The 15,781-nt window shown below is 40.4% G+C and overlaps 1 protein-coding gene and 1 pseudogene across 2 annotated transcripts; both read left to right on the top strand.

Annotated features, from left to right (window-relative positions):
• The first annotated feature begins 978 nt into the window (after positions 1-978).
• LOC146559704 (uncharacterized) lies at positions 979-4,840 on the top strand (annotated as a pseudogene).
• A 6,084-nt stretch (positions 4,841-10,924) lies between these two features.
• LOC146559705 (uncharacterized) lies at positions 10,925-14,453 on the top strand. Of its 2 annotated transcripts, none has more exons than XM_085243405.1 (3): positions 10,925-10,998; positions 12,924-13,079; positions 13,496-14,453. In XM_085243405.1, the coding sequence occupies exons 2-3, from the start codon at positions 12,954-12,956 to the stop codon at positions 13,727-13,729; spliced, it is 360 nt and encodes a 119-aa protein (XP_085099531.1). In that variant the 5' UTR covers positions 10,925-10,998; positions 12,924-12,953; the 3' UTR covers positions 13,730-14,453. The 2 variants fall into 2 exon arrangements, with proteins under 2 accessions (XP_085099531.1, XP_085099532.1); XM_085243406.1 differs by lacking the exon at positions 10,925-10,998 and adding an exon at positions 11,818-11,884.
• The last annotated feature ends 1,328 nt before the right edge of the window (positions 14,454-15,781 follow it).

Genomic DNA, 15,781 nt, shown 5'->3' on the forward strand with positions numbered 1-15,781 from the left:
AAAAGTGGTCGTGGAAAAGCTCATGGAAAAGAAGAAAAAACGTTTCCGCTTCTTCTGGAGGAGGGACACTCCTGCTTTTTCTACTTTTTCTATTTTTTCTACTGCAGATGTCACCTCGTCTCCCTCCACCTCTGTTCCATCTTAATTTTCACCTCTCCTCTCCCCTTCTCTCCTAACACTTCTTCCCTCTCTCCTTCATCTTTTTTCACCCCAACCAGTCCCGGCAGTTGACTGCCCCTCGTGAGCCTGGTTCTGCCGGAAGTTTCTGCCCGTTTAAAGGCAGTTTTTCTTCCCCACTGTCGCCTAGTGCTTGCTCAGAGGGGATTGTTGGGGTTTTCTCTTTTCTTTTTTTTCCCTTCTTATTACCATTTTCCTTTATTTACCGATTTGTTTTGTTTACTTTTCTTTTACGTTGTTTCTTTATTTACTTGTTTAACTTTTTTTCAACTTATGTAATAAACTAATAAACCAATTGAATTTATCCTCTGCGTATTTTACATCTAATCTTTAAAGAATATTTCCAAAACATTTTCAAACATCACGATCTGTCTTTTGTTTGCTTGTTAAAACCCCGTAAATGGTGAAGTAAAAACCCTGTGATATGGTTTAAAACATCAAAATAGACTAAACAACTAGTCTAAAACTAAGAGACACAGGATAAAGTTGGTGTGAAGGTTTCAGTCTGTGAATGAATCTAAGCACCATCACCTTAACTTTAAATTCATCTCTGTTACCCTCTTTGTGACTGAACTCTGACCGTGAGCACCACAGCCACTGCGCACCAGTCACACGCACTTTAAATCCATCACAGTAAACACTTGGACTTAACGCTACAAGCGCCACTTCAACGACCACATGGGATCTGTACAAGACACAAACTGAAAGCATTGGGGGATATATTACACCACAGGTGCCGTATTTGTGGGGGTAGTTACAGAGGTTGTAATTTTTGCAACGAGACTTTGGCTTTAACCGAAGATGGGGCTCCAAGTTCTGCTTTACTGGCCGAATATTGTTGGTGAGAAACACTCAGTTGTGTTACACTGCTGTGTGTTTGTATAACGAGTCACTTAACTGGTGCTGTGAACATAAAGCAGCTTGTTGCCTGCTGGAGCATTTTGGTGTGTTGGGAAGCTGCTGAAGCAGAATGACCACACTTGAAAAATGTGTAGAAATTGTGAGCTGGCCTTAAGTGTATCAAGTACTGTGTGAGTCTCAGTTTGTCATGTCTCTGTGTTTTTCAGGATACATCAAGATTGGCTGGTGTTTGCTGCATGGGCTGCTTACCAGTAGTGTTTCTCCCTCTTTACTCACTGCGTGTATCTCTTGATGGTAATGCACCCTCTGCTTAGCTCGCTGGATCTGTGAGCACAACTTTTGAATGACTTTGCTGAAAATAACTTGAATAATTTCTGCATTTCTCCTAAGCAGGTATATGCAGTTGATCATACATGTACCATATGTGAAGAGGGGCATTTCAAGACTATTTAAAATACTTTTTTTAGGTCTTACTGACCACATAAGGCACTTTAGACTCAAAGTTACCTTTAACCATACAGCGCTTTATTCTGTAAACTTCAAGCACTTTATCTGCCTCAGTTTAATAATAAATTAACCCACAATGCTTCACATACTCTGGACTATTTAAAAGGATCCTTCTATGGCCTCTGACAGTGGACTCATGTCTGTGCTTGTCCTGCTAGACCTTAGTGCAGCGTTCGATACTGTCGACCATAATATCCTATTAGAGCGATTAGAACATGCTGTAGGTATTACAGGTACTGCACTGCAGTGGTTTGTATCATATCTATCTAATAGACTCCAGTTTGTGCATGTAAATGGAGAGTCCTCTTCACACACTGAGGTTAATTATGGAGTTCCACAGGGTTCAGTGCTAGGACCAATTCTGTTTACATTATACATGCTTCCCTTAGGCAGCATCATTAGAAGACATAGCATACATTTACACTGCTATGCAGATGACACCCAGCTCTATCTGTCCATGAAGCCAGATAACACACACCAATGAGTTAAACTGCAGGAATGTCTTAAAGACATAAAGACCTGGATGGCCGCTAACTTTCTGCTTCTTAATTCAGATCAAACTGAGGTTATTGTACTCGGCCCTGAAAAGCCTAGAAATATGGTATCTAAGCAGATTCTTACTCTGGATGGCATTACCTTGGCCTCCAGTAACGCTGTGAGGAACCTTGGAGTCATTTTTGACCAGGACATGTCCTTCAATGCACATATTAAACAAATATGTAAGACTACTTTCTTCCATTTGCGCAACATCTCTAAAGTTAGAAATATCCTGTCTCAGAGTGACGCTGAAAAACTAGTTCATGCATTTATTACTTCCAGGCTGGACGACTGTAATTCATTATTATCAGGATGTCCTAAAAACTCACTGAAAAGCCTTCAGCTGATCCAAAATGCTGCAGCAAGAGTCCTGACAGGGACTAGAAAGAGAGAGCAGATTTCTCCTGTATTGGCTTCCTGTTAAATCCAGAATTCAAAATCCTGCTCCTCACATACAAGGTCTTAAACAATCAGGCCTGATTTGTCCTCCTTCTTTTCTCACAGAGCATGGAAGCTCCTATTTTAATCCTAAAACTGTACTAAGAGACTTTGCTAAGTTTTCCTTTAATTTGTCACCCATCCGTAAACCCTGAACAGATCTTTATAAATAACTGAAGAAACAGATTTTTGTCGATTTTGCACAGATAATGTAACAACGTAACTGTGCAGGTAGTGCTGAAATAACCAAAGAAGGAAGGGAGTAACGTAGAAATGAATTAGCTACAGTGAGTTATATATGATAGTATAAATGGTCTGTTTGAATATAATGTTGACAGTGATGTGTGACTAATGTAAACGTTCAGGAAATAAGTGTAGCACTTTATAACAATGCTGCACTATTAAGCATTATTAAGGTATTAGTAAGGTGCTGGTCTTTGTGAGTCCATGTTTTGTCCTGATGTACATTGCGGGTGAATTCAGGGTCCTGGTGATGATGTTTTGACACCAGCTTTTTATCTATAAGCAATAATATATTATGGCGGAGTCCATTAAGCTTTGATGAAGTTTTTATCACTTGTGTTTTCCATATGACAAGTAAGAACTGTCTGCATGGGCTGCTTGAATATGAGCTTCACACTGTTCTTAGTGCAGATAAGAACTGTTTAATCCCATCTAAGCCCCACTGTTCTCTGTGCAGCAGTGGACGGCTGGCTGGCAAGGAGGCTGGGCCTGACCTCCAGGTTTGCAGCATGGCTGGATGTAGCTGTCGATAACCTGGGCAGAGGCATGCTGTGGAGTCTGCTGCTTAAGGTCTTACGTTTGAAGCACATCATCACACATGCACAAGGCGATGAAAACGAGGCTGTACTTAAATACCAGCAAAAAATGTTGTGCAGAAGTCAGGAAAGACTTGAGATGAGGTATTGGTGACTAAAGCCGTAATCAACCTGCTGAGGAGGTGTTCGGGGCAGCCTCTGCACAGAGGAAATGGAACAAGGAGGCTTGGTGGTGGGATGAGGAAGTATTCAAAAGTAAAGTGGGATAAGCAGCGAGGTGAAGTAAAGGCGTATTATGAGTTGTGAAGGTGGAGACTGAGGAAGGAGAAAACAACCAACAGAGACATTAAGCTGAAAAGGACGTGCAGAAGGACAGAGAGGGAGAGAGTATTTTGAAGATGGGAGGAGTACTTGGAGGAGGAGCTTATGAATGGGGGGAAATGAGAGGGGGGGGGGGGGCAGATGAATCACAAAAACACGAGAGGAATCAGAAAAACTCTGCAGTTCTTTGCCTCCTTAACATTTGTGCCACACTAACAGCGGTGGTGCATTGAATTGCTGTGGGGTTGGATGGTGTCTGCACTGGAGTGGTGTGTGTTCATGGATAACCACAACACCCGGGGGCGCAGTGGAAGAACAGCTTCGGCAGCAGCCCCCCACTCGTACAGGCTGTCATGGCAAACGGTAATCCTCCTGCCAACGTGTTTGAGCTAGTGCTGGTACACAGCTCCACATAAATGTCTTGCTGCCGGGGTTTCGGACACCTCTGGGAGTTTGGGTGGTGGGCGGCTTGCCTCCCTGTGTGGCTGTATCCATGCCAGTGGGAGGGCTGTCCCACTGGTTGGAGCTGCCTTTGTGGATCCAGCATGTGGGGATGTTGCTGCTGGTTGCAGGCCGAGTGCTGGCTCTGTCAGCTGAGGTTATGTGGCAAACGCTCATGTGTCTGAAACATGAACCCAAACGGTCCACTGGAGAACTCTCTCACAGATGTTTTCTCTGCAGGTGTGGTGCATATGGACACACATCGAGCACCTGGAAGAAACTAAGAGCTCGATTTCTCTTTTTAAATCACATTTGATTTTGCATTTGGCAGATGAGGCTCATCCTGTTACCTTGACACTGTGGAATAATGCTTTTGTCATTTAGAGGGGACAGGAAGTCTTTGGAATGTCAGCAGTACTTGAACACCTGCATTGTCATTGCTGTTATTCCCCCAGAAAGACAGTTTACCAAAGGGAAATCTGTGAGACTTAAGACTTTGATGGTTAGATAAAATGCATTTGAAATATATTTATATACTTTATTTGACCATTTAAAAGGCTTAAAATGCAACGTTACTGTAAAAATCTAATAAAGCAAATGTGTGCAGTGTTTACTGTAAATGTGTTGTGTGTGCAAAGTGTTTAGTGGCCGTTACATCCCGAGAAAAGGAAATTATCTGCTAATGTAACTGTATTGGAAAGGCAGCATGGTGCTGCAGTGGCTGGCACTTTGTTCGTCGTTCTTCACGTGGGAACTTCTCCACTGTTCAAACGTCCGCTCGGACAGCTGCGTGCTGCTGCAGGAAAAACAGCAGAGCCTTCTAGAGAAATGTGGCATATACCATTTATTCCTTTGTTATCTTAACTGTGTGCTTAGCATCACTGTCCTGTTATAGTGCCCTTGAGCAAGTTATCATCAAGGATGTTTACGTATGGTGCTGCATTGCTCTTTCCCTCATCCTTGAGTCATTTCCCAGTTCCTGCTGCCGAAAACATCCCTACAGTGCAATGTTCCCTCTAAGCTGCACACGTGCGCAATTGCGCACTGCTGGCACGGTCTCTGCGCACAGAAAATTTGCGTTGCGCACGGAAAAAAATTCTGACCTGAATTGAAATTAAAATTAATACTTTAACAATTCTATTTTGCAGTGTTAGTCAGTGAGTGGCTGGCTGCTCCCGTATGGGATCAGAACGAGGCCACCTTATTCCATAGTCCAGCCAATGATGCGATTCACATTCGTATATACGCAGCTAATCAACGTAGCTGACAGGCTGACAGCGTCCTTATGTGCTGACACCGGTGTTTTAGCAAAGCGGCTGATGTGGAGTGAAGCCACGTTAATGACAACGTGTACAACCATTGGAGATGTGAGGAGTCGAACATTAACTCTGCTCTTCCAGGGCACCCTGCAGACTTGGCTGCTGGCAGTGGCGAGGGAGTGCGGCCGCCACTGGGATGACGTGAACGCCAATCATAGGTCGACTGCAGGTATGCGAGTCAGACCTTCTCAGGAGGTTTCACTTTTCGCTCTTCTTTATAATTGACCCTTGTTTTCTCTCTCTCAGCTCCTGGTCTCAGAGTGGGAGGGATTTGAAGCACAGAGGGAGGAGCTTGTCGTTTGGTTGGCTGATATGGATGTCCACCTGAGTGAGGTTGACCGGCTGACAGGAAACACCTGTGAAAAACTGAAACAACTGCAGGTGTGGGGTTGTTTTGATATGACATATATTTGATATGATACATACGTCAGAGACATTGTCCTAAACTGGACTAACAAAGAACCATGAGTCCAACATGAAACTTACCCTTCGGGCAGGCACTCTTCAGTTTTTGGTAGCCCAAAATAAATTTAAGTAGCCCAAATAAAAAAAGGAAAAGAAAAAGAGGACAGTTTTTTGATTGATGTTTTGTTTCCTTTACAATATTGTAAAGGAAACAAAACATCAATCTAAAAACATTTAAAACACAAATTACAACAACAATTTCAACCATCAACTCAAATATTTGGTTCTAATTGAACAGAAATTTCTATGAACTTGCAAGAACTGTGTAGGACATGAAACAGTGTGTGTCAGATCCTGAATTTGAAATTTCCACTGAAATCACGGGTAAGAGGCAAGTGGAACCAAGCTGGCTTCTGCTAAATGGGTCAAACTGGGCAGAAAGTACACAAACACATAACATCCTTATAGAATATGATGTAACACTATCGATCAACTTACCTCAGAATATATAAAGCATATAAACAATTACAGCAATATGATGCAACAAACACAGCAGTGCTACTAATCCAAAATACTCAAAGCTTCATAGAACTGAAACCAACATTTATTTTTAGGCCTTCGTCGCGTCGCTGTGACGTAATCGGCCTTAAAATGCGGCCTTTAAGGCTGCAGACCCTGAATTGGGATACAGCCTCTGAATCGGTGCATCTTGTAGCTGTGTCGTCTTAAATTGGTCATGTGATTTTGACGCGCCGACGCGTCCGGCGACCCCAGAGGTTTAACTTAATATTTAAGTGTCTCTTGGTTTTAGACTAGTTGTTTAGTCTAATTTGATGTTTTAAACCAGAAAAGGAAGAAGAGGGCTTAGAATTACAGGTAAGAACTGCTCAGTGGTATGTGATAAACTGTAAATGTAAAGCTTACAGGTCAGTCCTCATGTTTTTAAATCAGATTTTGAGTCTGTACATGGCACATTATGCTTTTGCATGTTGTGAAATGTGCTGCAAAACAAACTGAGGTAAACTAACTGGTTTACTGTGATGGATTTAAAGTGCGTGTGACTGGTGCGCAGTGGCTGTGGTGCTCACGGTCAGAGTTCAGTCACAAAGAGGGTAACAGAGATGAATTTAAAGTTAAGGTGATGGTGCTTAGATTCATTCACAGACTGAAACCTTCACACCAACTTTATCCTGTGTCTCTTAGTTTTAGACTAGTTGTTTAGTCTATTTTGATGTTTTAAACCATATCACAGGGTTTTTACTTCACCATTTACGGGGTTTTAACAAGCAAACAAAAGACAGATCGTGATGTTTGAAAATGTTTTGGAAATATTCTTTAAAGATTAGATGTAAAATACGCAGAGGATAAATTCAATTGGTTTATTAGTTTATTACATAAGTTGAAAAAAAGTTAAACAAGTAAATAAAGAAACAACGTAAAAAAAAAAGTAAACAAAACAAATCGGTAAATAAAGGAAAATGGTAATAAGAAGGGAAAAAAAAGAAAAGAGAAAACCCCAACAATCCCCTCTGAGCAAGCACTAGGCGACAGTGGGGAAGAAAAACTGCCTTTAAACGGGCAGAAACTTCCGGCAGAACCAGGCTCACGAGGGGCAGTCAACTGCCGGGACTGGTTGGGGTGAAAAAAGATGAAGGAGAGAGGGAAGAAGTGTTAGGAGAGAAGGGGAGAGGAGAGGTGAAAATTAAGATGGAACAGAGGTGGAGGGAGACGAGGTGACATCTGCAGTAGAAAAAATAGAAAAAGTAGAAAAAGCAGGAGTGTCCCTCCTCCAGAAGAAGCGGAAACGTTTTTTCTTCTTTTCCATGAGCTTTTCCACGACCACTTTTTTCTCTAGGATGAGGGTTCTCAGCTGATCGGTTGTTTCTTCAACTTCCTTCTCAAGTTTCTGGCATCTTTGCTCCATTTCTTTTAATAGATTGCGGTTGTCTGTATTTTGCTGTTGTTTTTCCTTGTGCATCTTTTCTAACTGCTCATTTCTTCTCTCCAAGTCCTGGAGAATACGTTTTTTTTCTTCTTCCTGTTGCTCTTTCTCTTGAAGAAGCTCTTTATTTTTGCACTCTGTTTCATCCAGCCTGACTTTCAGCACTTCGTATTTTTTCTTTATGCCTTTGAGTTGGTCCTGCATTTGTGTGACCCCTTCCTTTTTCTGTCCGAGGATTTGTGCAGTTTGTTCCATAGCTTCATCAAGCGTTCCTTGGAGCGCCTGATTCTTTTGCTCCATGTTTTGGAGATCCCTTTGCATCTCCCCAATAGTAGCATTCGCGCGTTGAAGCTGGGCAGACGTTTCTTTTAATTCAGCACTCTTTGTCTTGTTTTCCTTCATCAGGACCAAAATCCTCTCTCGTGCTTCACCAAACTTTCCTTCCCAGGCCTCACTAATAATTTTTGTGTAAGGCTGGCGTTGCTGTTGTTTTTCCAGCTCTTGATTTCGTGCTTCCAATTGTCTGCACTTCTCCTCCAGTTGAAGCTTCTCTTCTTCAATTTGTTTAATTTTTGCATGTAGGTCGGAGTTTTCCTGTAATGTCCTTTGGACTGATGAGGCACCAATGGATCGTGTCATATCAGGCTTACCTCTTGCAGTGAGTGGCCGGCCAGACCTCGAAGGAGAGGCAGCAAGATTGTTTATTCTTTGTTGGTGTTTTCGTGGATACATTTTTAATCCTGTGCACAGTGACTCTGAAGAGGTTTACAAATACTTTCAAATGTATCTCTGGTCGAACGTTTGAAGGCTGCGAACAAACTGACTAAAACTTGCTGCTCCTGACCCCTATTTATAGAAAAACTTCAAAGGATCAAAGGCATGTCCTTGTGACATCATCACATGTCCTTGTGACATCATCACTCTTTATGAATCAGATTGTCACATGACATTTTAGAATGGGGATGTTTGTTTGTTTTTAAACCGTTTTCAAATTTAACCCTCTGTGGTCCAGGGTATAATTGGCCGTTCTTGACTATTTTTGATTTTACCTCTATATTTCACCTTTAAAATATGTTTTTCTTGCCTTATTTGGCACCATTATTTTCAGCACTACCTCAAATATCTGAAATTTGAGTTATTGTTTTCATTTTGGTATACTATATTAGCACAGTTCATCTAAATTAATAACACAATAAATTGTGTGTGCATCTCCTGTTTTGTCATGGTTGTATGTCCCGGTTCGTGACAGGCTGCATGAGCTCATCTGGTGGGAGTGTAGTACTGTAGTATTTCAGGCATAAAAACGTGGTTTTCACAGACCTTGTCACAGGGTCTGAGTTGGAAGATTTTGGTAAAGCTTTGTCCCTGAGGTAGTTGAAAAACCCCAGTTGGGTAAAGCGTTTGGGTTTTTTTTTGTTAACAGACATGCTTATCTATTTAGTTGGTGTTTTTTTTTTCAGCTAAATTTTTTAGTGCAATTAGCACTTTCAGCATCAATCCATAGCAATGTGTTGTATTTTTCACATTGTCTGTGTGTAAAATACATATGTAAGCATAGATTACACAAAGGATCCTGCACGCCAAGCTGGATACAAATAGAAATCCCTGGAAACAATTCTTTCTGCGCTTAAGAGCAGCTTCCTATTGCAACGCTGGAGGATTTGTCACCATTACTGGATACGCTGCAGAAGCACAGCAAAGCAGTGACTGTGTGGAGTCGAAAACTATTACACCAACTACACTACACACTCACCCACATTACCCCAATCACTGGCGTGTTTACACAACAGAGACGCTGAGTCTTTGTTACGGGCGCCAGCCACTGTGACCTCGTTGTGTGGACACAGAGAGACCTTGCTGTGACTCGCGTCTTCCCTGCTGTGGATTTCTGGAAACCGCGCTTAAAGCAAGCACAAGACTTCTTTCGTAAAGTGTGCCTTCCTGAACTTGTTGGGAAATACTTCTGGAAACAACGTGCTGCTCTAAATAGCCTGTAATGTTTCATGTTGTGGTTAAAGATTGATGACAGCTGTGTGGTGCGATGTAAATAGTTTGCATTTCATTTTTATGTGATTGCTGTGTACATGTGAATAGATCTATAATAAAGAAAAACAAACAAATATACTATTCTTTTTTGTTTTATTAAAACAACTTCACACAAAGTACAGCTATTTACAATGTACCGACCCGGAAGTGCTTTCGCCCGGAGCTGCCGCACCCGCGGTCAATCCACCAGCTGCTGCCAATCAACTACCATCTTCAGCAGGGCTACTTAATGGTGTGGCTGAGCGACAGACAGCGCTGGAGTATTGCACTAAGCCTGGGTGGGATTGACGGAGGATTCACGGACACTAAGGAAGCACTTGGAGGAGAGACGGGCACTCACTACCACGCACGGGCTTACACGGAAGGAGGGACGCACTATCACCATTGTTGCACATTTGAACTGTTGTCACCTTGCTGCACTGTAAATAAATGCACTGTCATTATTTCTGAGCTCCGCGCCTGAGTCCACTCTTTAACAACCGTGACAGCCTGATTCTTTTGCTCCATGTTTTGGAGATCCCTTTGCATCTCCCTAATAGTAGCATTCGCGCGTTGAAGCTGGGCAGACGGTTCTTTTAATTCAGCACTCTTTGTCTTGTTTTCCTTCATCAGGAACAAAATCTTCTGTCGTGCTTCACCAAACTTTCCTCTACCAACAGGCAGGATTAATCCATGCATTTATGTTGTTCACATTAAATTCTGATCCTGCCGTTCAAATGTCCTGCTGAAATCAAGACTTGCCAGACAAGGCAGCATTGTCCACACTTCTCGTGTCCAATTCTGGTGTGATACATTCTTTAATTAAAAATTATCAGCTATGGATATAAAATTATACCAGTTGGAGGGAGAGGGGTTCAGTTGGACATCAGTGAGCACCTTACCAAAGCTGAAAGAAGATGGTTTATGCAGCAAAAAAGTATATAGTGGCGCTATATTCACACTGAAAAAAATGCAATAGGGTGGTTGTTGAATTTGCATAGAATTACTTCATATATCCAGCATGACTAATTTAAATTTCACATCTAAACATATTTTTGTCTTTTAATTTTCACATATTCTTTAAGAATATTGATTCTTTTAGAACAAATCATGTTGAAAAGAAACAAGTTAGTCGTGTTTTATCCTCAAGCTCCGCCCCCTGGAAAGGAAAAATCGGCTGCGCTGTCCGCCATTTTTGTCTCTCGCTTTGGAAAATCTACTACCATCTGGAGTTTTACACTTGAAGGTAAATAAGATTTTAAAGCTAACACACCAGTGAGAACGAGTGTAGACCCTTTATATATGTGGACTTTTACTGGGTGTTGTTATTTTACAGGTATGTGGGCTGTTTATCGAAAACCATGAAAGGCCAATGTTAGGCTCCAGTTAGCTAATGGTAACCGAAATTATGCGATAAGCAAATTAGTAATTAACATATATAATGTGAGTTAATATTGTTTCTATATTCTTTCAGTCTAAATTAACAGACTATTACAAACTTGCATCGGTGTCTGTAGTAAGTGGTGGTACCTGCAGTGTCTTAACCATTAAACAAGCTAATGTAGGGCCGGGATATGACTAGTTTGTTGAAACATGTCTGCTGCCAATGTGACTGCTCACACACGGTAACATTACCAGCACATAGCCACAGCCGCTATAAACATGCTGAAAGGTCAATCTAGCTTCTGTAGTCAGCAGCTGGAAGACTCAACACAGACCCAAGATTCAGTGTAACGGTTATCTAAATGTTGTGTGTCCTGTTTGTAAGCCCAGAAAAAGAAATTAAATAAAATGACGACCTTGAGCTTCAAGCTAATGTAAGCGTAATGCTATAGCATAAAGCGACTAATGCAATGATGAGGTTGTTAAATTAGTAAAAATACAGTAAATATATCCAACATGAATCATTTATATTTTTGGTCTAAACATAATTAAGTCTCACGCCTTTCACTTGTTTTAGAAGGATGTTCAGTCTTTTAAAACCAGTCATATCAAAATAACAGAAAATAGTTATGTTTTCTGTTGAAACTCCACCCCCAGGGTGTGTTTTGCGAGGGAAAATTCACTGTGGCGGTCCGCCATTTTTTGTCTTCGCTTCGTTTACGTTTGGTGCTGAGCTTTACTTTGTCAAGGTAAACTGAAAACTACATGTTTGAGAGGAAACGAAGAGAACATCCATTAGATGGGGAAGTTTTTCTCATGAATTGCTGTTGAGCAACATAATGTAAAAAACAAGTCATTCCTTAAGTTAACTAACGATAATGCTAGCTTAAGCTGCGAGACAATATTATGTGCATTAGCTTTTTTTCAGTGTGTGCCCAGTCACATCCGCTTGTTTTTTCTCAGTGAATACAGACTAACAAACTCGTGTCCATTTAGTTAACTGGTTGTACCTAAAATGTTTTAGTTATACAGTTAAATAAGCTAGTTTGCCATGGGGTGGGCTCTGTGTGTGTTGGGGGGGGGGGGGGGTCTTCACTAAAGTCGGTTTATTTAGGGCATGACACCTATGCAGTACTCATTAGGAGAGGAAGTGCATGACGTGGGGCTTTATTTCATGTTCTGGGGCAGTGAATGTAATCTACTGATAACATGTTAAAGACACACAAAAACCCAACAAATTATTTTAACTGATTTATAGAGAGACTGAGAGGAGGGCTTAAAGAGATAAAAAATAATGACAATATAAATATGTTAAATTTATTTTTTCTGTATCGATATATGGTGCTTATCCCTGCTGAAGGGCAGATTGGTGTTGCTTCAGAACAATTGTCTAGCGCTGTTATGTAGAGGTGTTACTGTTAAGGTTTTAATAACATTATTTTATTTACTAGTGAAGATTTGCATATCTTATCTCACATTCTGTAAGGTAAATTTTCTGGAAAGGTCAAATTAACTAATTTAACTAAGTATTAATGAAAGACCTTGATGTGTATATGACAATAATAGATGTCGTTTCTGGGTCATTTGGCAGAACTGCAAAATGGCCAGAAGGAGGCAACTGCTGTGGTTGCAAACAGGCTTTGGGTGGTTTGGAAGTAAGGGCAACTATGGAACTGCTCAGCAACATGGGACCCATAGCTAATAAATAGTAATATAACTTTGTGTGGATGTAACCTTGTGAGATTTGAGATTTTGACAGCATTTTTATGTGACAACTTCTCTTTTTAGATAAATGCAGAGTTTAAGCGCATTACCACCATGCCACTGCAGTCCAGATTACTCTCGCAGATAGATGTGCTATCTGACAAACTAATAAAGGTCTTCAAAAGGCGAGGAGGACAAATAGGAAGAAGACTTCAGAACATTCTGGAGCCCACGGCCCAGGTAAGAAAAAAAATAATTTGTGTATACACTTTAGGGAAAATAATAATTTTAACAAAATGCTGCTTGTCACTCTATGCCAGGAGTATGTCGAAAATCACCTGGGATTTTCACAATTTACCATGGGTGCGTTTTTTTTCTTTTTCTTTTACCTGCATTTTTCTATGTGTGGAGTTGATAGTTGAACACCTCTCTATGCTCTGACCGTATTCTGCTTCTTTGCATGGAGATTTCACTTCATTACCTTTTTAAGCATTCTGAGGACTCAAATCACATGCTGTAATGAATCCATTTTTGTTCACCTAATGTGTTAATGTTAACATTTTTTGGAATAGTGACACAGATTAAAATAAGATTTGGTATAATGTTCTTTGACCAGTGTTCTGTTTAATTAAATTTTGGAATTCTGCATTTTCTAGGCCACAGATGAAGCCATTATCCAACGATCTAATAAGGAAACAACCATGGGAATTTACATCATAAAGTCAAGAGATGCCAATGGCAGCCCTGAGGACATCGGGATAGTCCTTGAAGGCCAGAGAGTCTGGCAGGATTTGGATAACTATACCCTAGCAGCTGCAATGCTGTTTGGACTAATGTACACTTTGAACCTCACCTACCCACTGGAAAAGTATACCTTCGAGGTATTATAGAAACTGGTTATGGAGCTCAAAAGGAACAGCCTTTCAAAGAAGGCCCAGGTTTTCAGGACCAGACTGTACGATTGAACAGTTTTCCAGTTATGATGTGGGAACAACATGTTTACCTCTTCAAATATGTACCATCCTTTCTTTTAAGCCAGCACTGGTAAAGTTGCAGGACATAGTGAAACTTATTTTTCTGGCACTTTTCAACTTGGGGCCTTTATTACTGCAGTTTTCACTTTTCAAGCCATGACTCTTTTAAAAAAAAATTCAAACTTTGAATGTCCATTTTTCTCAATGGAAATGGTGCCTTGCACCAATTTCACCAGTTTGCAATTTTTTTCCCAAGGTGCACCACTACAAACAGATTGCATCGTCTAGTATTAGTGATTGTGATGTTTAGTGATAGAAGCAAGCCAATACTAATCAGTTTAGGTCTCTTGGTTGTGTGCCTGTGGGTTATAATGTTATTTTAAGTCTCTTCTTTGTGTCATTTTAATAATTACACCCCTGTTGCCATATTACCTTATGGCTCTTACATTTAAAAAACTATTTTTTACATAAGCGCGATGTCATAAGGCCCCACAATGTTGAATTCAGGTTACAGCAGATAACTTTGAGGAATGTTATGGAATGTTTTTCAAGAGATGCATTGTACAAATATGACTCATGTATATTTTGGAAGCCTGAATTGAAAGTCCATTGTTACAACTGTGTAGTATTTTCAAAAATACAGGTCATTGTTCAAAAATGTTTTGCTTATTTCTTTGATTGAAGAGAAAGTGTACAGTACATACAGTAAGATCAGCCTTAATTTAGTTTTATTTATTGAACACTCAATTATATACTATATTATATTATATATTAGAAATTTGTTATAAAATAAAATAAGCTTACCATAAAATAATCTTGTCAATATAACACATAGTAGTCCAATACAATTAACACAAAAAGTTCATGTCTGATAAACAAGTGGTTTCTATAAATATTTGACCGGAATGAAAAACATAACAACATAAAAAAGTCATGTTTGTGTTACCAGAAAAATGTGTGCAGGTATAACATAAAAAACTAAGGTTAACCAAACATAACTTAATTTCGTGCAACCGATTACAATAATTTTTTTACGTTTATACCACTGATTATTTTTTTCAGTGCAGGCTATATTCAATTTGGATTCTTGCCCTATGGTTATGTGATGTGCTGGGGGTGAAGGAAGCCTAAACATTTCGAGAACCACTGTATTATATGGGACACACACAGTGTTGGGGAGTAACGGAATACATGTACCGCCGTTACGTATTTAAAATACAAAATATGAGTAACTGTATTCCGTTACAGTTACCGTTTAAAAAGGTGGTATTCAGGATACAGTTACTTTGTTGAAATAAATGGATTACACTGCGGTACTTTCCTGTTTCATGTTGTCGCGGGTCAGGACTGTTTGGTTTTGTTTGACAGCTACGTGCTGTTGTTCCAGGCGGCAGCGTTACGGTTGCCATGGTTACAGGGCGACGCGCTCTCTCTCTCTCTGCGCCTGCGTGTTTCTTGGGTGACAGAGCGCCTTTTCGTTAAGTAAAGCAGAACTTGGAGCCCCATCTTCGGTTAAAGCCAAAGTCTCGTTGCAAAAATTACAACCTCTGTAACTACCCCCACAAATACGGCACCTGTGGTGTAATATATCCCCCAATGCTTTCAGTTTGTGTCTTGTACAGATCCCATGTGGTCGTTGAAGTGGCGCTTGTAGCGTTAAGTCCAAGTGCTAACTTCAGTTTCACACAAATTGTTACGTGCTTAAATTACACAAAATGTCAGAAATCTGCACCGTCGTGAACAAAAATCCAAACCTAACTTTTCATGATTTGTTAGGCTGACCCTCTGAGGTCCAAAATATAACTGGACATTTTTGACTCCTGTTGATTTTACATTTGTATTTCACCCTCAGATTGTTTCATTTTTATTTTCTTCCTGCCTTGTTTGGTATCATTCTTTTCAGCTCAACCTCATGTGTCTCAATTTAGTTGGTTTTTTCACTGACTTACTGTATTAACACAACTGATC

This window comes from Mchenga conophoros, linkage group LG14 (assembly GCF_057382185.1).
Source record: "Mchenga conophoros isolate Kocher_MC1m ecotype Shallow Benthic linkage group LG14, M_conophoros_male_GT1.1, whole genome shotgun sequence".
NCBI lineage: Eukaryota > Metazoa > Chordata > Actinopteri > Cichliformes > Cichlidae > Mchenga > Mchenga conophoros.